The 20,325-nt window shown below is 51.3% G+C and overlaps 8 protein-coding genes across 8 annotated transcripts; 4 read left to right on the top strand and 4 right to left on the bottom strand.

Moving 5' to 3' along the window:
* Positions 1-326: 326 nt before the first annotated feature.
* On the top strand, positions 327-3,045 carry ASPGLDRAFT_128371 (M protein repeat protein; the record flags this gene model as incomplete). The annotated part of the gene is made up of 3 exons (XM_022540792.1): positions 327-510; positions 576-2,056; positions 2,113-3,045. The coding sequence occupies 3 exons, from the start codon at positions 327-329 to the stop codon at positions 3,043-3,045; spliced, it is 2,598 nt and encodes an 865-aa protein (XP_022400278.1).
* Positions 2,671-4,413, bottom strand: ASPGLDRAFT_413792 (ankyrin repeat domain-containing protein). The gene is made up of 8 exons (XM_022545397.1): positions 4,208-4,413; positions 4,134-4,159; positions 3,926-4,054; positions 3,744-3,866; positions 3,463-3,692; positions 3,363-3,419; positions 3,294-3,310; positions 2,671-3,238 (listed from the first exon to the last, which is right to left on the bottom strand). The coding sequence occupies exons 1-8, from the start codon at positions 4,263-4,265 to the stop codon at positions 3,138-3,140; spliced, it is 741 nt and encodes a 246-aa protein (XP_022400277.1). The 5' UTR covers positions 4,266-4,413; the 3' UTR covers positions 2,671-3,137.
* On the top strand, positions 4,339-6,206 carry ASPGLDRAFT_413626 (WD40 repeat domain-containing protein). Its single transcript, XM_022545392.1, has 2 exons — positions 4,339-4,365; positions 4,422-6,206. The coding sequence occupies exon 2, from the start codon at positions 4,680-4,682 to the stop codon at positions 6,042-6,044; it is 1,365 nt and encodes a 454-aa protein (XP_022400276.1). The 5' UTR covers positions 4,339-4,365; positions 4,422-4,679; the 3' UTR covers positions 6,045-6,206.
* Positions 6,207-6,290: 84 nt separating this feature from the next.
* ASPGLDRAFT_127978 (origin recognition complex subunit 1) lies at positions 6,291-8,787 on the bottom strand (the record flags this gene model as incomplete). Its single annotated transcript, XM_022540757.1, has 3 exons — positions 6,291-7,767; positions 7,822-7,946; positions 8,002-8,787. 3 exons carry the CDS (start codon positions 8,785-8,787, stop codon positions 6,291-6,293), a joined length of 2,388 nt encoding a protein of 795 aa, XP_022400275.1.
* A 525-nt stretch (positions 8,788-9,312) lies between these two features.
* ASPGLDRAFT_173054 (uncharacterized protein) lies at positions 9,313-12,400 on the top strand (the record flags this gene model as incomplete). Its single annotated transcript, XM_022542782.1, has 9 exons — positions 9,313-9,574; positions 9,627-9,649; positions 9,714-10,055; positions 10,108-10,150; positions 10,203-10,335; positions 10,384-10,617; positions 10,681-11,270; positions 11,333-11,623; positions 11,671-12,400. The coding sequence occupies exons 1-9, from the start codon at positions 9,570-9,572 to the stop codon at positions 12,398-12,400; spliced, it is 2,391 nt and encodes a 796-aa protein (XP_022400274.1). The 5' UTR covers positions 9,313-9,569.
* ASPGLDRAFT_48133 (prefoldin subunit 5) lies at positions 12,304-13,588 on the bottom strand. Its single transcript, XM_022546832.1, has 4 exons — positions 13,378-13,588; positions 13,001-13,287; positions 12,813-12,930; positions 12,304-12,757 (listed from the first exon to the last, which is right to left on the bottom strand). The coding sequence occupies exons 1-4, from the start codon at positions 13,418-13,420 to the stop codon at positions 12,705-12,707; spliced, it is 501 nt and encodes a 166-aa protein (XP_022400273.1). The 5' UTR covers positions 13,421-13,588; the 3' UTR covers positions 12,304-12,704.
* Positions 13,589-13,692: 104 nt separating this feature from the next.
* ASPGLDRAFT_151182 (putative proline--tRNA ligase AIM10) lies at positions 13,693-16,035 on the bottom strand. The gene is made up of 7 exons (XM_022542225.1): positions 15,872-16,035; positions 15,741-15,819; positions 15,646-15,689; positions 15,505-15,595; positions 15,376-15,455; positions 15,194-15,323; positions 13,693-15,144 (listed from the first exon to the last, which is right to left on the bottom strand). Exons 1-7 carry the CDS (start codon positions 15,971-15,973, stop codon positions 13,781-13,783), a joined length of 1,890 nt encoding a protein of 629 aa, XP_022400272.1. The 5' UTR covers positions 15,974-16,035; the 3' UTR covers positions 13,693-13,780.
* A 207-nt stretch (positions 16,036-16,242) lies between these two features.
* On the top strand, positions 16,243-19,817 carry ASPGLDRAFT_26461 (RNA-binding ribosome biosynthesis protein MAK21; the record flags this gene model as incomplete). The annotated part of the gene is made up of 4 exons (XM_022543566.1): positions 16,243-17,064; positions 17,122-18,236; positions 18,285-18,828; positions 18,885-19,817. The coding sequence occupies 4 exons, from the start codon at positions 16,243-16,245 to the stop codon at positions 19,815-19,817; spliced, it is 3,414 nt and encodes a 1,137-aa protein (XP_022400271.1).
* Between the last annotated feature and the right edge of the window lie 508 nt (positions 19,818-20,325).

The raw sequence follows: 20,325 nt of genomic DNA, 5'->3' as shown, positions 1-20,325 counted from the left end.
AAGCCTGGCCGATGATTATTCCTCTTGACTATTACACGCACGCTCTCTACACGCTATCTTCGAATGGCTAATCCTGTTCATTTCGTTCGTTTTCTTTAAATTACGGGCGACGACGCTCTTGTTGTTTCACACCCTCGTTTCTCTTACGAGTCTGCCTTGTCCCGCCTGGTGACGACAAGCTCGCATAATTCGAATCTACAACTACTACCTTTGATGAAATGAAAATAGACATCTTGCTGCTGAGAAGGTAGCTGGAGTCCTCAATTCGCAGGGAAGAAGATACCAACACAACGGAATAATCGGACAAAGCGATACGGTCATACACCATGGCGCAGAACCCACAAGGCTCCAAGCCGAAATGGAAAGTCGGCTCGTTTCTACAACAGGCCGTGGCTGGGGTAGAATCCAAATTGGATCTGATACTGTCTGAAGAGGAGGAACAGAAGCAGATACAGCAGATGCAATCTAAGAACGCTGCTGCGCAGGTCCAGGGACAACAGAATGGAGGGGGTATGGCGCTTATACCATTCAGGTACCTGTCGCATCGCATGGCTAATGGTGGTATCTCATACTAGTCTCACGAAGCTCATCCAGCGCGCGCAAAAACGACCGTCTCCAGGAACGCCTTGCTCGTGCTATGGTCAACAAATCGAATACGCCCGGGAACCGCACCTCTCAGTCTTCCGCCAGCGCAGCCTCGTCCCCAGCCGCCAGTCCAAGACCAAGTACCGATGTGCGTCCAAGCGTGGATATTGATTCTGGCCGCGCTTCCCCGGCGGTAGATGTGGATGAACAACCCAAGAGCTCTACTCAGGCAGAGGCCTCATCGACTGTACCAAAACCGGGTAGAAGCAGCGAAGAGTCCGCTATGTCGTCGCAAGATGCGAAAGAGGTCGCCTCAGCTGCGGATAAGCCTGCAATTGAAGAGTCGACAGATACCAGACCGTCAATCGATGATGCTACTAAGCGGGAAAGCGACGAGCCTCAGAGTGCCCGTGCGTCCAAGGAAACAGCACGAAGCGCTACAGAAAGCTCTCTGGAGATACCAACGCAAGGATGCAGTGGTGACGAAACTACAATCGCACAATTGCAGGCCGAGCACAAGGCCGCCGAATCTCAATGGCAGGAGGAGACGCATGGATATATCGAACGGATAGACGCATTGCAATCCAAGCTCAAATATCTGGCAAATGATGCTGCAGAGTCTGCCAAACAGGCAGCGGCATCCGCTGAATCTGGAAGCGTTGAAAAACAGCTTCGAGAGAAAGATGAGAAGATTGCGCTGTTGCTTGAAGAAGGACAGAAGCTTTCAAAGTCGGAAATGGATCATAGAACCGCGCTCAAGAAGCTTCGGCTACAGCTTATCGAGAACTCGAAGAGCCAAATGGAGGCAAAGAAGAAGACAGAAAAGCTGGAAACAGATCTGTCCAATGCTGAGGCTAGGGCCCAGCGTGCCGAGGCGGCCGAGAAGAGGGCCAACGACTCACTGGCCTCTCATACCAAAGCATCTCGGGATCTGGAGGCTGTCAAGTCCGAACGGAATGCATTGAACGAGACCATTCAAGAAATGAAGGGACAGCTTGCGCGAGCTGTTGCCCGCGCCGAGACTGCTGAATCCAAGGCTCAGTCAGACGCTCTTGAGCAGGAGAAACGACGAACAAGTCAGCTGGAGGAGGAGCTCACGAACGCCAAGACCGAGCACGACCTGAATGAAGAGAAGTTAAATAGAGAGATCAATGATCTCAAGGAGAAGGTCGACCAAGAGAAAGGAAGGGCCAGGATGCTTGAAACCGAGCTGAAGGGCGAACAGTCGGTTCTGGAAAGCAAGATGGAGAGCCTTCGCACCAAGGCGGAAGAAGCTTCGTCTGGAGCTGCAGGGGAATCCCAGGCCAAGTTATTACGGCAAATCGAAACCTTGCAGACGCAGTATGCTGTCGCCAGTGAGAACTGGCAGACACTTGAGGGTTCACTACTGTCGAGGTTAGCGAATCTGGAGAGAGAGCGGGATGATGTCGCGCAGCGAGAGGGAGAGCTGCGAAGAAAGGTCCGGGAAGTGGTAAGCACAATCCATTATTCTCGACACTTGGATCTATATACTGATTTTGTGTGCAGAATCTCAAAGCCAAGAAGGCAGATGAGGAGCTCGAGAATGCCAAAGAAGCAGCGCACGACCTGGATAACCAGCTCGAAGAACGCACCCTAGAAATGCAAAAGCTGGAACAAAAGCTCCAGAAAGCCTCCGACAGCCTTACCGCAGCACAGAAGGACTTCACCGACCAAAAGAAAGCATACGAAGCTACATGGACACAGAAACTCGAAGACGAGCGCGCAAGATGGCGCGAGCAAATCATCCCCCCTGCACCAGCCTTCCAGTCTCCTCGAAACGAATCCCCCGTGACATTTAACCGCAAAGCAGTGACCCTCGATCCCCCGGGATCCTTCTCCGACTCCCGACCTACCAGCCGCCGCTCCTCCGTGATGCCCATCACATCACCAGACATTGGCACTCCACCACGACAGAACTCGTTCCCCGCCTCGACACAAGGCCTCTTCTCTCCGCCGGTTGCAGGCAGTCTGTACAACCAACCTATCACAGAAATGCCATCTATCAACTTAGATCCGGACGAGATGAGCGGCTTCGGTACGCCGTCTGCCTACGGGGCCCAGTCCCGCGGTATCAACGACATCATCTCCGAATCGACCGTCGGAGCCGGCCCATCCGTCCAATTAGTGGAACGCATGAGTGCCGCTGTTCGTCGGCTGGAAAGCGAGCGCGCCGCATCAAAAGACGAACTCGCCCGGATCACCTCTCAGCGCGACGAGGCCCGGAAGCAAGTTGTTGATTTGATGCGGGAGACTGATCAGAAGAAAGAGACTGACGCTCGTATTCAAGACTTACAAACGCAAATGGAGGAGTTGGACCAGCGGTATCTGACTACGCTGGAGATGCTGGGGGAGAAGAGTGAGCAGGTGGAAGAGTTGCAGGCTGATATTACTGATCTTAAGAAGATATATCGGGAGTTGGTTGATAGTACGATGAAGTGAGAAGCTTCATATTTTCCTTTTCGCTATAGCTTTTCGGGGCTTAATTCCGACTATACGATGGCATGTGTTGATGTACGAATGTAGAGCATACTTTAGTTTCTTATCAAAAATTTAATCGAACAATTCAAACGTGGACCTTGTGGTCTTGGGTATCTAAACAGTTTTTTCCTAGCAGTTTCTCTTTTAATCTGCCGTAATGATCAACGCTGACTTAAGGAAGTTCAACGCCCTCCTTCTCAGCCGTCTGCAAGATATACTCCCGCACCTGTCACGCATTAGCCTCTCACCCCAACAAAAACAGGACAAAAAGAACCAACCTTCTGATCAGGAACCAAATCAATCGCCAATTTCCCCTCCGAGTCCCTCTTATCAGCCTCCGCCCCAGCCTTAAGCAAGAAAACAGCCGCATCCCCATGCCCCTCCGCAACAGCATGATGCAAAGCCGTCAAGCCATCCATATCTGTCGCGTTGACAGGACTCTTCCCTTCCTCGAGGAGCATCTTCATAATGGGCACTGAGCCGACGGCTGCGGCGCGGTGGAGGGGGAGTTGGCCGCGTTTGTCTTTTACTCTGGCGCTGCATTTGTTGGTGAGGAGGAGGCGGACGGTTGTGATGTTGATTTTGGAGGTTGCGAAGTGGAGGGCATTCTGGGTTGCTTGTTAGCCACGATTTTACATAAGATGGTAAATGGAATGTACCTGGCCGGATGTGCTTTTGACGTTTACGTCGGCTTCTTTTTGCAGGAGCTGTTCGATGATGGGGTCTCCTTCGGCGTCTCGCAGACTAGCTGCGATCATGAGTGGGGTCCAACCAGATCCATCCTGTCCGAGGCGTAAGCATTCATCCATAACTAGTCTCCTAGAGAAAGGATGGTGGCTACCTCAACGTCAGGATCGAAGTTCTTCTGGGATACTAGTAGCTCCACGACAGGAAGCCGATTATAAGACACGGCCCAGTGGATTGGAAGACGGTCATCGTCGTCTTTCGTTCTTGCGAGCCTGGGATTAGCCTAATAGCCGCAAGAGTCAGCATCTGAAACCCAGCATATCAATGCTCGATGACGAAGTTTAGATATGCGGGGAGCTTACGCTCAAAAGCGATTCGATGGTTTGAACTGCAAGCAATTAGCATACAAGATCAGTGTCTATTGGGGATAACGTACCGTTCCCTTCCCGGGCGGCTTCGTGTATAGCGAACTTGTCCTTGCGATCAGACTCCATTTTGCTGGTTAGATTGTCAACTGGTGATAAGAGCTCCGTGGAGTTGATCGGATCGGAGGGGAAACTGTCGACACCTGATGTAGCGGCCTTGTTTCCTTAGGTGTGAATTTCCTCCGCATAACTAGCAAAGCTCCAACTTCGACTGAAAAGACTCAGCATCAACGCGCCGACTCGACACAATTGTTACCACCACGTTCCTATTGCTTTATTTCGCTGGGCTTATCTCTTCATCAATCCGAATGCGGGGAAGTGGTCTTTGAGACCTTTGTCTGTTATTATCAACCCTTCGCGCAGGGTTTGAGTGGCGCGACACGCCTACCTGTCTAGCTGCGTCCGGTCGATCGAATAACGGCGATTGATTCTATTCCGAACCTCGACGTCTTAACTCGATACCTCGATTCTCATATCCACAAAATGGATATCGTACCCCCGAACATGACGGCCGACGAAGCTGTTCGCACCTCCGCAAAGAGAACCGCCGAACTTTTCGGCTCCGACTACCTCATGGTCACACCCTCCGTCGCAGGCGGCTCGATCGGTACTTCATATCGCAGAAAAGCAGAATACAACGATATAAAGGAGCTACCGCCGGCTCTCGCCGAGAAGCAAGCCAAGGCCGCCGCCGCCGGGCGAGCTAAGCGTCCCAAGACGACAGCACAAGCACAAGCACCCGTGGACGGAAGCGGCGCGTCGATGTCTCTTGTGAAGAAGGCCCCCGGTCCGACTGCTGGTGGCGTTGGTGGTGAGGATATGCCGAAGAGTTTGATTCAGAGGCCGTCGGCGACGAAACAGCAGAAGCCGGATTGGCACGCGCCGTGGAAGTTGATGCGTGTGATATCGGGACATCTGGGATGGGTGCGGAGTTTGGCGGTGGAACCGAATAATGAGTGGTTTGCTAGTGGTGCTGGTGATCGGACGATTAAGATTTGGAATCTTGCGACGGGGCAGCTGCGGTTGACGCTTACGGGGCATATCTCGACGGTTAGAGGGTTGGCTGTGTCGCCTCGACACCCGTATCTGTTCTCATGTGGCGAGGATAAGATGGTTAAGTGCTGGGATTTGGAAACGAACAAGGTTATCCGACACTACCACGGTCATCTCAGTGGTGTATACACGCTCGCTTTGCATCCCCGTCTCGACCTCCTGGTCACCGGTGGCCGGGACGGTGTCGCCAGAGTCTGGGACATGCGTACACGAAGCAACGTCCACGTCCTCACAGGCCACAAGGGTACCGTCGCGGACATCAAATGTCAAGAAGCCGACCCACAAATCATCTCCGGCTCCCTCGACTCAACCGTCCGACTCTGGGACCTCGCCGCCGGCAAATCAATGGGCGTCCTAACCCACCACAAAAAGGGCGTCCGCGGCCTCACCACCCACCCAACGGAATTCACCTTCGCCAGTGCCAGCACAGGCAGCATCAAGCAATGGAAATGCCCAGAAGCGGCCTTCATGCAGAACTTTGAGGGCCAAAACGCCGTCATCAACTCCCTCGCCGTAAACGAGGACAACGTGCTCTTCTCCGGCGGCGACAACGGCTCCATGTCCTTCTGGGACTGGAAGACGGGCCACCGGTTCCAGTCCATTGATACCATGGCGCAGCCTGGTTCGTTGGACGCGGAGTCTGGAATTATGGCATCGACTTTTGATAAGACGGGGCTGCGGTTGATTACTGGTGAGGCGGATAAGACTATTAAGGTGTGGAAGCAGGATGAGGAGGCGACGCCGGAGACGCATCCTGTTACTTGGGCTCCTACGCTGGGCAGACAGAGGTATTAGTCTGTCGTTTATACCCTTGAGTCGTGGTTGGTTTGGTAGAATAAGAGGTTTATTTACGCACTACATGGAGTTAGCGTTTCTGTATTTTGTTAACAATGGTATTGGGTTGTCGGGTTCGAAAATAAATCTAATATACTCATCATCTGTGTCTATCTTGCAATATCAAACCTAGTAAACACAGGGTATCATTACAGTAATCTAGTTCTATATGGATTAATACATCAACACACATCCCACCCTAACCACTTATTCAGTCCCCAACCCCAACCCCTTCGCCTCTACATCCTCCCGAAACGCAGCCCTAACATCCTCCGGCGCAACCCTCAACCTCACTTTACTACTCCTATCCCCCCGATTCGGAATAAGATTATTTCCCAACGCCCCCCTGGACCCAGCACTATTCTCCAACGCCAGAATACCAGAGTTCATAAGCTCCATCGCCGCGAACCCCATAGCCTTCACGCGCGCGCCGCTACCACCGGAACCACCGAGGAGGAATTCACGGATACCAACGCCCGCTGCGCCGGCTACGGCGACGGCAGCGTCGGCGAGGCGTTTCGCTTCGTCGAGGATGTCGCCGAAGGTAGATTCGGAGATGCCGGTGCGTTTCACGCGGGCGAGGAGCGCAGCGAGGAAGAGTTTTGCGGAGAGGGGGAGGGTGCGGAGGGATTGTTGGAGGGGGGTGGAGGTTGCTTCTTGGATGGCTTGTTTTATGGTTGCGATTGTGACGCGGCCGGCTGTGTTCTTTGTTGGGCCTGCTGGAGCGGGTTTTTGTGGTGAGGCAGGTGCGAGTTGGCGTTTCTTGGCTCTTGCGGGGGTTTTGCTGGGTGTTGGGGGAAGGGATTCAGTGTCGTCTATGTCGGGGTTGTTTTCTTTGGCGGTTGTGCTTTCGTAGGCTTGTTCTGCGATTTCGACGGCTCGTCGGCAGATGTCTAGTGCGCGTCGGGCGTCGCCGCTGACGGCTGCTACTTTTCGGCTTGCGAATTGGATGGCGTCTGGGTCGACGATGTTTCCTGGCACGTTGCTTAGACGTGTGGTGATGATCTCCATCAGGTCTGTATGTTTGTATCCTGGAAATGTGATACGAGTCAAGCCCAGACGACTGGAGATCTTGTTGCTCAGTGTACGTTCGGGCAGGTCCATGGTGTTTGCGACGGCCAGGACGATGAGGCGAGAGTGTCGGAGTGCAGGCCAGTTGAAGAAGTTGTACATCACAGATTGGTTCTTTGTAACCAATTGATCGAGTTCGTCCATGAGGACGACGCACGATACTCGTCGAGGGGACGGGTGAGAGAGTTCTCTCTCAAGAAGGTCAAGCGCATGCGACGGAGATACCCGGTCACCCTTCAATGCCTCCCAGAGCAAGGAATAGGACTGATGAGGGTCAGTAACCTTCATTCCGTTTATCTCAACGAATATAAAGTCGTCCATCTCCTCTGCAAGCACGGCTGTGTTGAGCTGTGCGACAACCTCGCGGACAGTTGCTGTCTTTCCGGTACCCGGTGTTCCTGAAATGTAGATACAGGTGCCGGTTCCTTCCATAATCGCACCGCTGAGATGGCTGTAGACAGTATCGAATTCGGTCTTTCGGCAGGGTAGTGATTCAGGAACGGTAGAGACGTGGAGGACGTTGCGTGCTTGACGATACGGAGACGCGAAATGTGTAGGCGCAAGGACACGAGTACCGAGAGGGGTGAATTCGAGGGGCTTTTTGACGACGATTCTGTCAAAACTTGTCAGTTTTGCACATGGGATACCAGACAATGACTGTTCGTACCGTTTGTTACTGGGAGTGGTCAGGGTCTTATGCCGTCGCGACTGCGGTGTGGCACCAATAGCCGTTTTTTGTCTCTTCCTCGGAGTGGCAGGCTCAAAATTTTCGTCGTCTTTCATATCAACGTACTGATCACGATGCAGTTAGTACTCTCATTCCCAATGGACCTGAAACAGAACTCACATCATCATCGGCCGTCTTGCGCTTTTTGGCCGTCTTCAATCCATCCTTGATCATGTCGATGAGATCAAAAATCTTATCCTCCCGATATACATCTTCCCACTTGAACTCATCTGTATATCTCCCCTGCAGTTGATTGACACCTCGTCGACAGACTATACACTTGTTGTAGTCTGCCCATGCCTCTTTCCCCTTAGGGGCCACGCCGTTCGGATACTTGGAATAAAAGACCTCCTTCGACATCACCATAGCTTTCCCATTAACCGATGTCAATGGATTACTATTAAAATCCGCCGTCAAGTATTGTTCATTCGGCAATGCGTCCGTTCTCCTCTTGTTCTTGGTCGACATGAATTCGTCCGGCGAGGCAAACCACATAATGTTGGCTGATTTGACCATCTCCTCCTCCTCCTCATCTTCTTCCTCGGTGAATTGTGTGATAATCCCGACCCAGTCCTTTCCAGGCTCTGGAGACTTCAGCAACACAACCTGACCCAATCTGCATTCGAACGTGCCCATCCGTGCGCCGACAATCTTGGGTCCTTTTTTCGCAGCCGGTCGTGCAGAGCGTCTTCGAGACGGCGTCGCTTCGACATTCTCTTCGGTGTTCTTGTGATCGTCATTGTTCGTCTCGTATACCCACTCCCATGGGAGGTCTTCGTCGCCGAGCTCGTCGTCGGAATCCTCTCGGACCAAGCCGCCCTTGGTCATCCATTGCTGGGCTCGTTCTTCGGCATTGCGTCTGCGTAATTGCCGGTCAGCGCTCCCGACTGCAGGTTCCGGCGACATTTCCATTCGAATAGTCGATAAGTAGTAGTAAATGGCGTAAGAGTGATCGGGTTGAAGGCGCAAAGAAAAAAGAGGCGCGTTCCGGAAGACGCGTTGTCCACTTTGGTCCCAATCGGGTTAGCGTATTCCGGGGATTGTCGACCAATCAGGGACTGGAATTGGATCTATACGGTGTTTTTATATAAAGGTTCGAGAACACTCTAGGTGTTATTTGCTGGGGCTTCTGGAAATATAACTAGAATAATAAAATTACGACAATTTGTCTGGATTCAATCTATATTCCGTATATCAGGGAATGGATGCATTGACTGGTTGCTGCATAGCAAACAATCTTTCTTTGTGAATGCAGATTGGCTGCAATTAGCCAGAAGAATACTTCTAATATGCCTTTAACCAATCAAAACAGTGAATGTTTGCTTTTGTATGTATTGCTTGGATGAATTTAAAGAGCTCCTTCTCTGGGGTGTCACATGGTTTCTCAACCTCTCCATCTCTTCATCTCTCCATCTCTTCATCTCTCCATCTCTCCCACCTTCCTACCTCTTCCTCCTCGACTTCTCTCTTCCTACCTACATCTCATCCCATCTCTTGCAATCTAGCCTCAGTAGCTATTTACTATCGTCGCAGCACTTCTCACTGTTCTTTCTCTGAGGGAGAAACAGTCTATCCCCAGCTGTTGCTCTCTTCCTTTCGCCCTGTCTCGCCCTCTCTTTCCCAAGGCTCCATGAAACAGTAATCTCTAGCCTGTCGTCAATCACACAGTGACAACCTTATCTTAAACAATGGAGTGAGTTCAGCAATATATTTGTCTGGATCTTGCAATTGCTGACATCCTTCAGTCACGAAGCTTCCGGTGCCCAAGGTGCGAATCAATCATTCACAGCATCACACGGCCTATTCCTGCTCTTAACTAACAATTACCAAAGAGTGGCAGCTACCAGGCTACGGCCGAGGAAAGTCAACTGCAATTGGATCGTCGTCGAAACAGACAACGACCCAAACTCCAGAATCCGCTTCCAAGAGTCCCATAAACAGCCAGAAGCCTGCCGTCAGACAGCCCCAACGCCATATGTTGAGTCCTACCCCTGGAGCCAAAGGGCCAACCCAGAATGGCCGTGGGTCGGGTCGAGGAGGCTTTCGAGGAAGGGGGCGTGGGAGCCTCAACACTGGTCGCGGCAATTCTAGCGCCGCAGCATCTCGCAATTCCACCCATCTCTTCAAAGATTCTCTTGCGAAGGCCAAGCGGAGGGCTGGTCAGGAAGCTGACGGTGAGCAGAGCTATATTCACTTGGTTGATGTTGAGTTAACGCAATGGAAAAGGATTCATCAGGCTGCCCACTTCCTGGGGGACGATCAAAGATGAGTGAGTTGTTTTTGTATTGATCGCTTGATGCTAGATACTAATATGTCTCCAGATTTTGTGCTGCAGCAAAGAGCAAGCTCATTTCAAGAAAGGCCGCTGCTCGTACTGGAAGGTACGAGGTTTTCGAAGACATTGCCCAAAAGACAGGCGCCTTTGTGAACCCACCGTCGTCGCATACCCAGCAGGTAAGCAATTCCAACGGCCAGCCACAGTAGGAGTTGACAGTGAGACAGGAGCTCTACATATGGGGGGGCCCGACTCAGGTTGCGTCTGCAAAAGACATACTGTATAAGCTTGTTGCACAATGCAACAGCGCCTGGTCTACGAAGAAGAACAAAATTGAATGGACCAAAATTTACGCTCATTCTAATATGAAAGAGGCAGATATGGACTTGAAGGAGAGACGGGAAACGATACTACAGCAGCTAAGAAAAGTCCCGGATTTGCCATCGGCTTTCCCTGAACAGGTGAGTGCTTTCCAACAGGCTTAGCGTTTACAATTTTGTAGTGCTGAACGGCTTGCTTTATAGTTGCTCTTTCTGTGGCCAAAGGACGGACCGCCTCTCAACGAATGCCTTGGATCGCACCTCGAAGCTCTTGATGTTATCCGGGCAAAGTTTGGCTGTCACTTGTTCATCCCGAAAGAGCTCCCCGATTGTATTTGTGCCCTTGGCCAGAACCATGATGTTATGCGACAGATCGCCCACCGTCTCCGCACCAAATGGAGCGAGATAATAGTGAGCAGCAATGTTAAATCCAAGGTTCTCGTCGTTGAACCTCCTGGGCCGAGTTCCATGGGAGGAGAGATTGTGGTTAAGAATAACAATCAGTTTGCGAGAGCTTTCCTGCATGGCGATAGCAAAAAGGGGCTGGATTTGGAGCAACGGGCTGACCGGGCTGCTTTGATACAATCGAAGAATAACGACCGCATTCTCAGTGCCATCGAAAAGTCTCTACGCGGCGTTGCGTTTGTTCGTGGACATCTTCGCATGCGCGTCAATATCGGTTCGTTTGTGCTGGATGAATATCGCCGTCCAAAGGACGACAAGCCGTCGTACGCATTCGAAGAGTTCAGGGAGATGTTGATGCATGAGCAGACAAAAGGCCGTTTGGTGCCCGGGTATGGAAACTTCGCTATTTTTTGCTGCAAACGCAATGCTAACTGGTTTTACCAACATATAGGCTGAGGACTAATCAAGACGAGCTCCTCGCAAGCTGCTTCCAAGCCACTGCTCTCCTCGAGTCATACGAAGGCACAACTCGTGCGCTGGAACGTGCGGAGCCTGCGTTTTCCGTCAACTTCGAATTCCTGGGCTCCAACAATGACCTCCTCCGGCTGGAAGCGGAATTTGCTAGATGTCCTGGCGCGCAAGAGTATGAGGTAACTCAACGCCGATGGCTCAGACCTCGCAGCGGTGGCCAGACAATTGACAAAAGATCGCCTCTCCAGATCGCTGTTGTCGACTTTGAAAGGTATGTTACTCGGGTTCCTTCGAAGCGAACTGAAGCTAATTTTTGAGCAGGTCCGACTGGCAGCTAGAGATCAAAAGCCTGGATTTTCAAGAAGCATCCTTGATCGATTCTGCGTTGAGATCATTTTCTCACTCTATCAATTTTCGGCGTACTGAGAACATGAACGACATTTCGGCGGCACCACAGAGGAAGGTTATATTTCCCGCAACGGCTCCGGTGTCGAGATTTGTGGAGAAAACGGCAATTCGTTATCGACTGATGGGGACGAAGTATACGTTTGAGATTGCGAGATACGACGAGTACAGTCGCATTCTCGTTCCTGCGTTCCCGGGACAAAATCCACCAACTCTGGTTGGTTCAATTTCGGAAAAGCCATCCACCTCCTGGGGCGCGTCCGTATTCGATCCCAATTGGGACAATCTGCTAGGTCAGCACGCGAATCTGCCTGTTGGTCATTCAGCTCGGTACAGTCCCAACTTGGATACCTTTTTCCCACCCTACTTCGCACCCCAAGAGCAGTCGGGCTCAGGAGAAAAACATACTGGTTTCTGGAACTTCGTCAGCTTGGTGCAGCAGGCCGCAGAGCTTCTTAGTCCGGCGCGGCCTTTGTCGCCGCCGGCACCCAAGGCGGGCACCAGTAAGACCTCGTCTAGCCCTAAAAAACCGGCAAGCCCTGGTGGAAAGAAAGGCAAGACTACTTCAAACAGTTCTTCACCCACTATTGACGCAAAAGGTCTTACTGGAATGATTGATACCGATCTTGGTACTCTGTTCTGAATGAAGCCAACTTCAATGCAGTGTCGCTTGGTTCATCACGAGTTCACGGGCTTGATGGTCCTGATCCAACGTCACCTTTTTCTTTCTTTCTTTTGTGTCTACTTCACTTTCTCTCTTTTCGTTTTGATTTCCTTCTCTTGTTGCAATTTGAGATGCGGTCCGAGGCGTTTATTTAGTGAAATACGTTGCCAGCACGCATTCGTTTTAGTGGTTTATGTTTTCTGTTTCTCTTTTTCGTTTTCTTTTCATTCCTGATTGCCTGGTGATGGTGCATCGACTTATACTGTACATTGCAAAGAAAACCTTATCCAGTGTTTGCCGGAGTGGCCTCACCGCTGAGAACCTTTTGCCTTAGGACTAGAATGAAAGTTAGTTATGCCTGATCTGTACTCCAGGGCAGCTTGATACTCACCATCCTCAATAGCCCTCAATTGCACATCCTTTCCTTGCACAACCTTAGCCAGATCTTTCAGATTGTTCTCCAAGCCCTTAATCTTGATATTATAGAACTCAATCGCCTTTGCCGTAGTCTATCCGCAAGTCAGCCATACCCAAACACACCACCCAACACCATAACCCTCAAACACAGAAAGAGCCTACCTTCTCAACGTAAAACCCCGTCCCAACATCAACAAGCACCTTCTCCCGATCCGCCAATCTCCCCTTAACATACAACGAACTCGTCAACGGCACCAGAATCTCATCCTTCCCATCCGTCCCCTTCGCCTGCGACCCCCTGACGCCGTCGTTGATCGAGCGCACACAGTCTTGAAACTTTGTCTGCGCGGCGCGGAGCTTCGTGTGCGAGGTCGTTAGGTGTTCGAGTTCGGTGGTTAGACGGGTTTGCAGGGCGCGGAGTTGAGGGACGGTGAGGGTAGAGACGTTTACTGTGCGTAGTTTGTTAGTATCTGTTCGATAGGCGTGAAAGGGCAAGATGGCTGGTGGAATGGTGCTATGGGGTCATGGGGTATGCGTACTTGCGCCTGGGGGAGCTCCGTCGTTGGATGCGGGGGCGCTCATTTTGTCTGAGGGCGGGTGGTTGGGATTGAACGATTATTTTGCACGGTTGGGTAAGAGGGTCAATTATGTATCCGGGGTATAATCCACCCAGAGATATCAAAGTTGGTGCGAATGCAGGAGAAGAGGGACAGACTGGTGATGCGTGCGCGGGGAGCTGTGGTGACGGTGTTTTTTTGATGACGGTCGGCGGGCGTGGAGATAGGGAGTGGTGGGTTTTGGACACGGGTGTTTTTGCGGTGGAGTGGGTATTTCCACGCACCATGGGTATATACATCGCCATGTACAAGAGGGGGATTGATATTCATTTCTATAGTACAGTGACAACCACATAAAATACATTTTATAAAGCATAATTATCATTTACAGTCGCTCCAGCAAAGACCGCACAAATGTCGGCAGCTGGTCCAGTGGTACATCTTCTCTCAGACCCAACCGACGACACTGCACCTCCAATGTCTGCTGGCTCTTCCATCCCTTACCAACGACCACGATGATCGGGTATCCGATGAGATCGGCGTCTCCAAGTTTCCATCCCATCTGCTTATCACGGTCGTCGAGGATAACGTCAATGGGGGCAGAGGGGTCTGACGACACAAGTTGATCATATACCTTCTCCGCTTCACCCTCCAGGTCCTTCCCAGGCACGACGATAACTTCGTATGGAGCCATAACCCGTGGCCAGTTGAGGCCCTTCGAGTCTGCGAGACGGTCCGCCACGGCGGTGATCATCCGCGAGACGCCGATTCCGTGACAACCCATTTGCATCGGGACGATTTGGTCTTTCGAGTTTGTGGCGCCGAGCAAGGACTTGTCGACCATGACCGAGGCACTGAGGACGTCGCTGTAGCGGGTTCCCAGGTGGAAAGTATGTCCTAGTTCGACTGCGGTGTCGAGTTTGAGGGTTCCCTGCGTGCATTTAGGGCATGTGTCGCTGTCGTGGACTTTGATTAGATTGAGGCCGTTGGTTGTGTTGGGGAATTTGTCGAGCATGAAGTATTCGATTTCTGTGATTGCACGACCGGTTCCTTGGAGGAGGTCGCTGAGGGGTGGGCGTTGGTAGACACGGACTTGTGCGTCGTAGAGGTCTAGCACACTGGGCGTTGAGCCGTCGGTGGTCTTCTGGGATTTGACGTATGTGATCCATTGTTCGAGTGGGTTTTCGACGCTCAGGTCGATGTCGATTCCTGCTGCGTTGGCGATGGATTTCACGGCGTGCGAGCTGACTTCTCTTTCCGTGGGTTCTTGGGACCCGGGCTGTTTGAAGAACTTGGGATACCATCCTCGGACCAGAGTTCTCTTGTCTCTGGAGATGGCGAACCAGGCACCCGTCGAGACCGTCCCTGCTCCGTCTGTGGATGGTTCCTCCGTATCGAACCCGGCTGATGGCGAAGACGCGGCACCAGCACCATGGGCTTTGCCATCTGCAAGTTCCTCATTGTACACATGATCGCAGTTCGAGCAGCTAATTAACGTATCTTCGCCCTTGGAAGTAGGGAAGTGGAATTCATGGCTCAGGCTTCCGCCCATGTTGCCCGAGTCTGCTGCGGCGACTAGGTAGGGGATTTTCAGCTCGTTGAACAGGTGCGTGTATGCGAGTTTGACGACTTTGTATGTCTCCAGAGCTTCTTCGACGTTGTAGTCGAATGTGTAGAGGTCTTTCATGATGAATTCACGGCCGCGGAGGAGGCCTTGTCGTGGTCTGGGCTCATCTCGGTATTTTCTTGCTGTGTTGCATTAGTCTCGATTGTTCAGGTCATTCAGGGTCAAACTTACATATTTGATAGACTCGTAAAGGCAGATCTTTGTATGATTTCGTGAGACTCCCGACTAATGTAGTGATTTCTTCTTCATGTGTAGGGGCGAGGAGGAAACGGGATTCTTTTCTATCATGGAGCCGGAAGACCTAGCAAGCCCTGTCAGAAAAGTCCCTTGTAGTATATAAACTATATACTCACCTCTGAGCCCTCCTTTAACCGACCAGACTGCTCCCAGAGCTCTTGAGAGGATAACGAAGATAACGAAACCTTGGATGCGCCTTTGCCTGTCAGCACAAGGATGCTTCGCGATGGAAAGATGCAGCTCACCAACAGATCTCATATGCTTGTCAATAAGTCGTTCAAGCTTATCTTGGACACGCAAGCCAAGCGGCAGCAAATGAAATATCCCAGAGTAAGCCTATAGTCAAGTTAGGGACCGCTATCCTGAATTTTGGAAGAGAATACAACCTGTCGAAGGAATCCGCCCCGGACCAGGAGATCATTTGCATCCTCTGGCTACTGTTAATCCTCATGCACGCTTGAAGTTGGATACGAGGACATACCCTTCTCGCCTTCTACGGCTTTCTTGGAGATGCCTCCCGTCGGGATCCAGAAGTTGGATATCCGACTTCTACCATCGGTCTATGACAGGACTTAGCGTTTGACATAAATTAGATTCCATTTCTATACATACATGTAAACCACATCTCGGGATTCTATGGAATTGGACAATCCCCAAAGATACTCGATGCACCGCCGAGATACGCCCCGGACTTGGGCGAAGCCCGAACACCATGAATGTGGGACGTTTGGATGCCGGCTAGAATCAATTGAATAGATAGAAATCAACTATTGACAGAACAAACATCTTATATCCAGAAAATGTAAGCAACAAAATGCGTTGTATGCACCCACACAAGACTCCGAAGCGGAAAATCGCATCAACATTTCCCCGGCGGACTTGATAATTTCGGGGCATTTGGGCGGCAGAAAAAAAGACAAGAAAAAAGTTCACGCCTCGATTTATGATATTCAATTTTACATTCCCAACAATACAAATTCGCCATGGCGAAGAATAATAATAATAAAGGGAAAGACTCGGCCATTCCAGATGGCGGCGTCGCATTGAACGACTCCAACGCCGTAGGGGAATCTCTCCCCAATTTCGAGGAAAACGCATTCGCCGGCCTGCGACAGAAAATCGAACAGAAGTTGAAGGACCAAAACTCCAAATCAAAGAATAAGGGCAAGGCTGGCGCGAAGGATGCTCCTAAGAATAATACCCCTAAGAAGGATGCCCCGACTCCTAAGAATGACAACAACAACAAGAAGGAAACAGCACCGAAGCCTGCGCCGAAGCAAGAACCGAAGAATGACAACAAGGGCAGGAAACGGGATCGCAACGGTGATGTGATTGCGCGGGAGGAGAAGGCCGCTGGGAAGGATAAGGCGTCGAAATCGAATGACGATGATACCCTGCGCCAGGAGATTTTGGCTCTCGGAGGTACTGAGGAGGATCTCGATTTGATTGCGGGTGCTGAGTCTGAGGATGAAGTGGAGGACGCGAATACTTCGAAGAAATCGGGCAAATCTGACGATGATGCATTGCGCAAAGAGTTGTCGGGTATGCTGGCGGCTGCGGGTCAGGTCGTGCCAGAAGACTTGAAGGATGATGAGGTGGAAGAGGAACAGGAAGAGGACGAGGGCGACGAGGAAGAGGACGAGGAAGAGGACGGAGATGGAGATGATGAAAGCGACGAGCAGGAACAAGCTGAGGAAGAGGAATCTGATGCGGAAGAGGAGGCCTCTCCTGAACCTCCGAAGGAGACAAAAAAGGAACCTGCGAAATCAGATGAATTCGTTGTTCCCAAGGAGTTCGCTAGCCTTGTACGTATACCAACCTAGACCAACTGTTGGGAGAGATCGAGACTAACAGAAAAATAGGCTATTCCCCCGCGGTCCGACTGGTACGCGACATCTCTCCCTCCGATCAAAGCTGCGAAACTAGCGACTACACTTCCCCGTTATGTGGTCGAGCGATTACAAGCACATGCCTTGTCGCTGCTAGAGAAGGATACAAAGATGTACAATGCAGCGCAACAAGCTTCAGCATCCTCATCCCACAAGTTCTACTCGACCATCATGGCCTCCGGTACCCTCAGCGACAAGATCTCCGCCCTCACACTGGCCGTCCAAGAATCTCCGGTGCATAACACCAAGGCATTGGAAACTCTGATCGGTCTTGGAAAGAAGCGGAGCCGTACGCAAGCAGTCGAAGTGCTTCGGTCTTTGAAGGATATGTTCGCCCAGGGTACACTTCTCCCGAATGACCGACGACTCCGTTCATTCGCGAACCAGCCGTCCCTCATGGCTGCGTTCCAGGGAGTCGACCAGAAGTGGACTGAGCAGGACCCTCTTCCCAACGGTCTTCAAAACCGCCATCTCATCCTATGGGCCTACGAAAACTTCCTCAAGGACCAGTTTTTCGAAGTTCTCAAGATCATGGAAGTCTGGTGCAACGACGAGATCGAGTTCTCCCGCTCCCGAGCCCTGAGTTACGTCTACGAACTGCTCAAGGAGAAGCCCGAACAGGAAGCAAACCTTCTGCGACTGCTAGTCAACAAGCTCGGTGATCCGAGTAAGAAGATCGCATCCCGTGCTTCGTACCTGCTCCTGCAACTCGAACAAGCACATCCCCTTATGAAGCCAACGGTCGTCACATCTGTTGAAGAGGTGCTTTTCCGGTCGGGACAAAGCCAGCACGCCAAGTACTACGGTATCATCACATTGAACCAGACAGTCTTGAGTTTGAAGGAGGAGAAGACCGCGGCCAAGTTGCTTGATATCTACTTCGCGCTGTTTGTTACTCTACTCAAGTCTCACAAGCCCGTTAAGGGTCAGCAAGGCAAGAACAAGTTCGGTAACAAGAAGTATATCAAAAAGGCGAAGGAAGAGGAAAAGGGTCTTGCTCAGCAGGAGGAGATGCAGGACAAACTTGTTTCTGGTGTTCTGACTGGTGTCAATCGAGCTTACCCTTTTACAAGCTCTGACACTGCTCGGTATGTTATCTTTTCCTTCTGCGGTGAGCAATAGCTAATGTTTTACAGTCTTTCGAAACACATCGACACTCTGTTCCGCATTACGCACTCGTCGAATTTCAACACGAGCATCCAAGCTCTCATGTTGATCCAGCAATTAACGTCATCGCACCAGGTCGGCGCTGACAGATTTTACCGGACATTATACGAATCGCTACTTGATCCCCGGGTTGCCACGTCATCCAAGCAAGCACTTTACCTGAACCTTCTGTTCAAGGCATTGAAGAACGACGTAAATGTTCGACGCGTCAAGGCGTTTGTCAAGCGTTTAGTTCAGATCCTCGGCCTGCATCAACCGTCGTTCATCTGTGGCATTTTCTATCTGATCCGTGAGTTGGAGAAGACTTACATTGGTCTGCAGACGTTGCTTGATCAGCCCGAGGAGAATGAAAGCGATGAGGAAGAAGTGTTCCGGGATGTGCCTGACGAGGATGATGAACCACAGCAGCCAGAGGAACCCGAAGCTAAGCCGCAGAAGCCTCTGAATATTTATGACCCGCGCAAGAGAGATCCCGAGCACAGCAACGCCGATAAGACTTGTCTCTGGGAACTGGTGAGTTATTTTAACATCTATGCATGACACCTTCAAATCAAACTAACACGTGGTAGATCCCTTACATGACGCATTTCCACCCATCAGTATCGGTCAATGCGGCTCATATCCTCGACCACCAAACAATGAGTGGCAAGCCCGATCTAACCATCCACACCCTCTCGCACTTCCTTGACCGCTTCATCTACCGCACGCCCAAGGCAGAAAAGGGCGCACGGGGAGCTTCCATCATGCAGCCACTCGCAGGTGGAGAAACAGCCGATCGGTTGGTTGGCGCTGGCAAAGCCGCAACCCACGTGCCGCTCAACTCGGAAGCCTTCTGGAAGAAGAAGGCGGACGAGATTTCTGCGGAAGATGTCTTCTTCCACGAGTACTTCAGCCGTGTCGGGAAGGATAAGGAGAAGAACAAGGCGCGGGGTAAGAAGGATGACAAGGATCCTGTTTCCAAGGATGAGGAGGATGGGGATCTCAGTGAAAATGAGGATCAGATTTGGAAGGCACTTGTTGATTCGCGGCCGGAGCTGGAGGAAGGCGATAGCGACGATGATCTGGACATGGATGACCTCGAGTCTGCTTACGATGCGGAAGAGAACGCGGACGAAGGCAGTGCTGACGAGGGTGTTATCTTCAATGACGAGTCCGACAAGTCTGATGAAGAGGAGCCCATCGACGAAGACATGTCCGAGCCAGAGCCAACACCCAAGCCCAAGCCCAAGCCCAAGGACTCCAAGAAGAAGGACGAAGAGCCCTCGGACGAGGACGACGACTTCGACATGGACGTCTCGGACGACGATGCCTTTGTTGGAAGCGACGAGGAGCTGCCTATGGACATGGGTGCATTCGAAGAGGAAGAAGAACAAGAGGAGGAGAAACCAGCCAAGGAGAAGGACTCGGAGCGCAAGAAGCGGCGCAAGCTCAAGCACCTGCCTACATTTGCATCTGCGGACGACTACGCGGCGCTACTGGATGGGGAAGAGGATGGGATGTAATTTTTCTTTACTTGGACATAGTATACTGCAGATACCAAAAGCATTCATTTACATCTTCACTTGTATGTCATATGATGTAGAGCTACCACTGGTAACTCTGTACCTGCACAAAGGACGCTTATGATACCATCAAGCCAATTCCGACCTCATCTCAGTAGTACATCAGAGCAGTGTCAGTGGTCTGGGTCAGGACATCCGTATAGAGTACGTAGAGGCATGACATCACGTGGACGATTGCCGGACAGCAACTCCCAGGCGCTCCAGGGCATCCGATTGTATATCCCGTTGAGGATCCATGTATTGCTGTTGATGTAGGGATTAGCAGGGTGTGATATACATAGTACAGCAGTGTACAAAAGTACGTACTGTATGAGGCTGTTGGCACGTGGGATCACGCCATATCCACTCCCGGTCATCTCAGATCGACTAACCGTTTTGGGACTATCATTTGAATTTTCCTGGTTCCAGACTTTCAAAGGATTTGTTAGTGTATCGTATTCTGATACTG

The sequence above is a fragment of the Aspergillus glaucus genome, assembly GCF_001890805.1.
Source record: "Aspergillus glaucus CBS 516.65 unplaced genomic scaffold ASPGLscaffold_12, whole genome shotgun sequence".
Taxonomy (NCBI): Eukaryota; Fungi; Ascomycota; class Eurotiomycetes; order Eurotiales; family Aspergillaceae; genus Aspergillus; species Aspergillus glaucus.
Note: the sequence above shows the minus strand (reverse complement) of the source record. Positions and strands in the feature narration are given on the sequence as shown.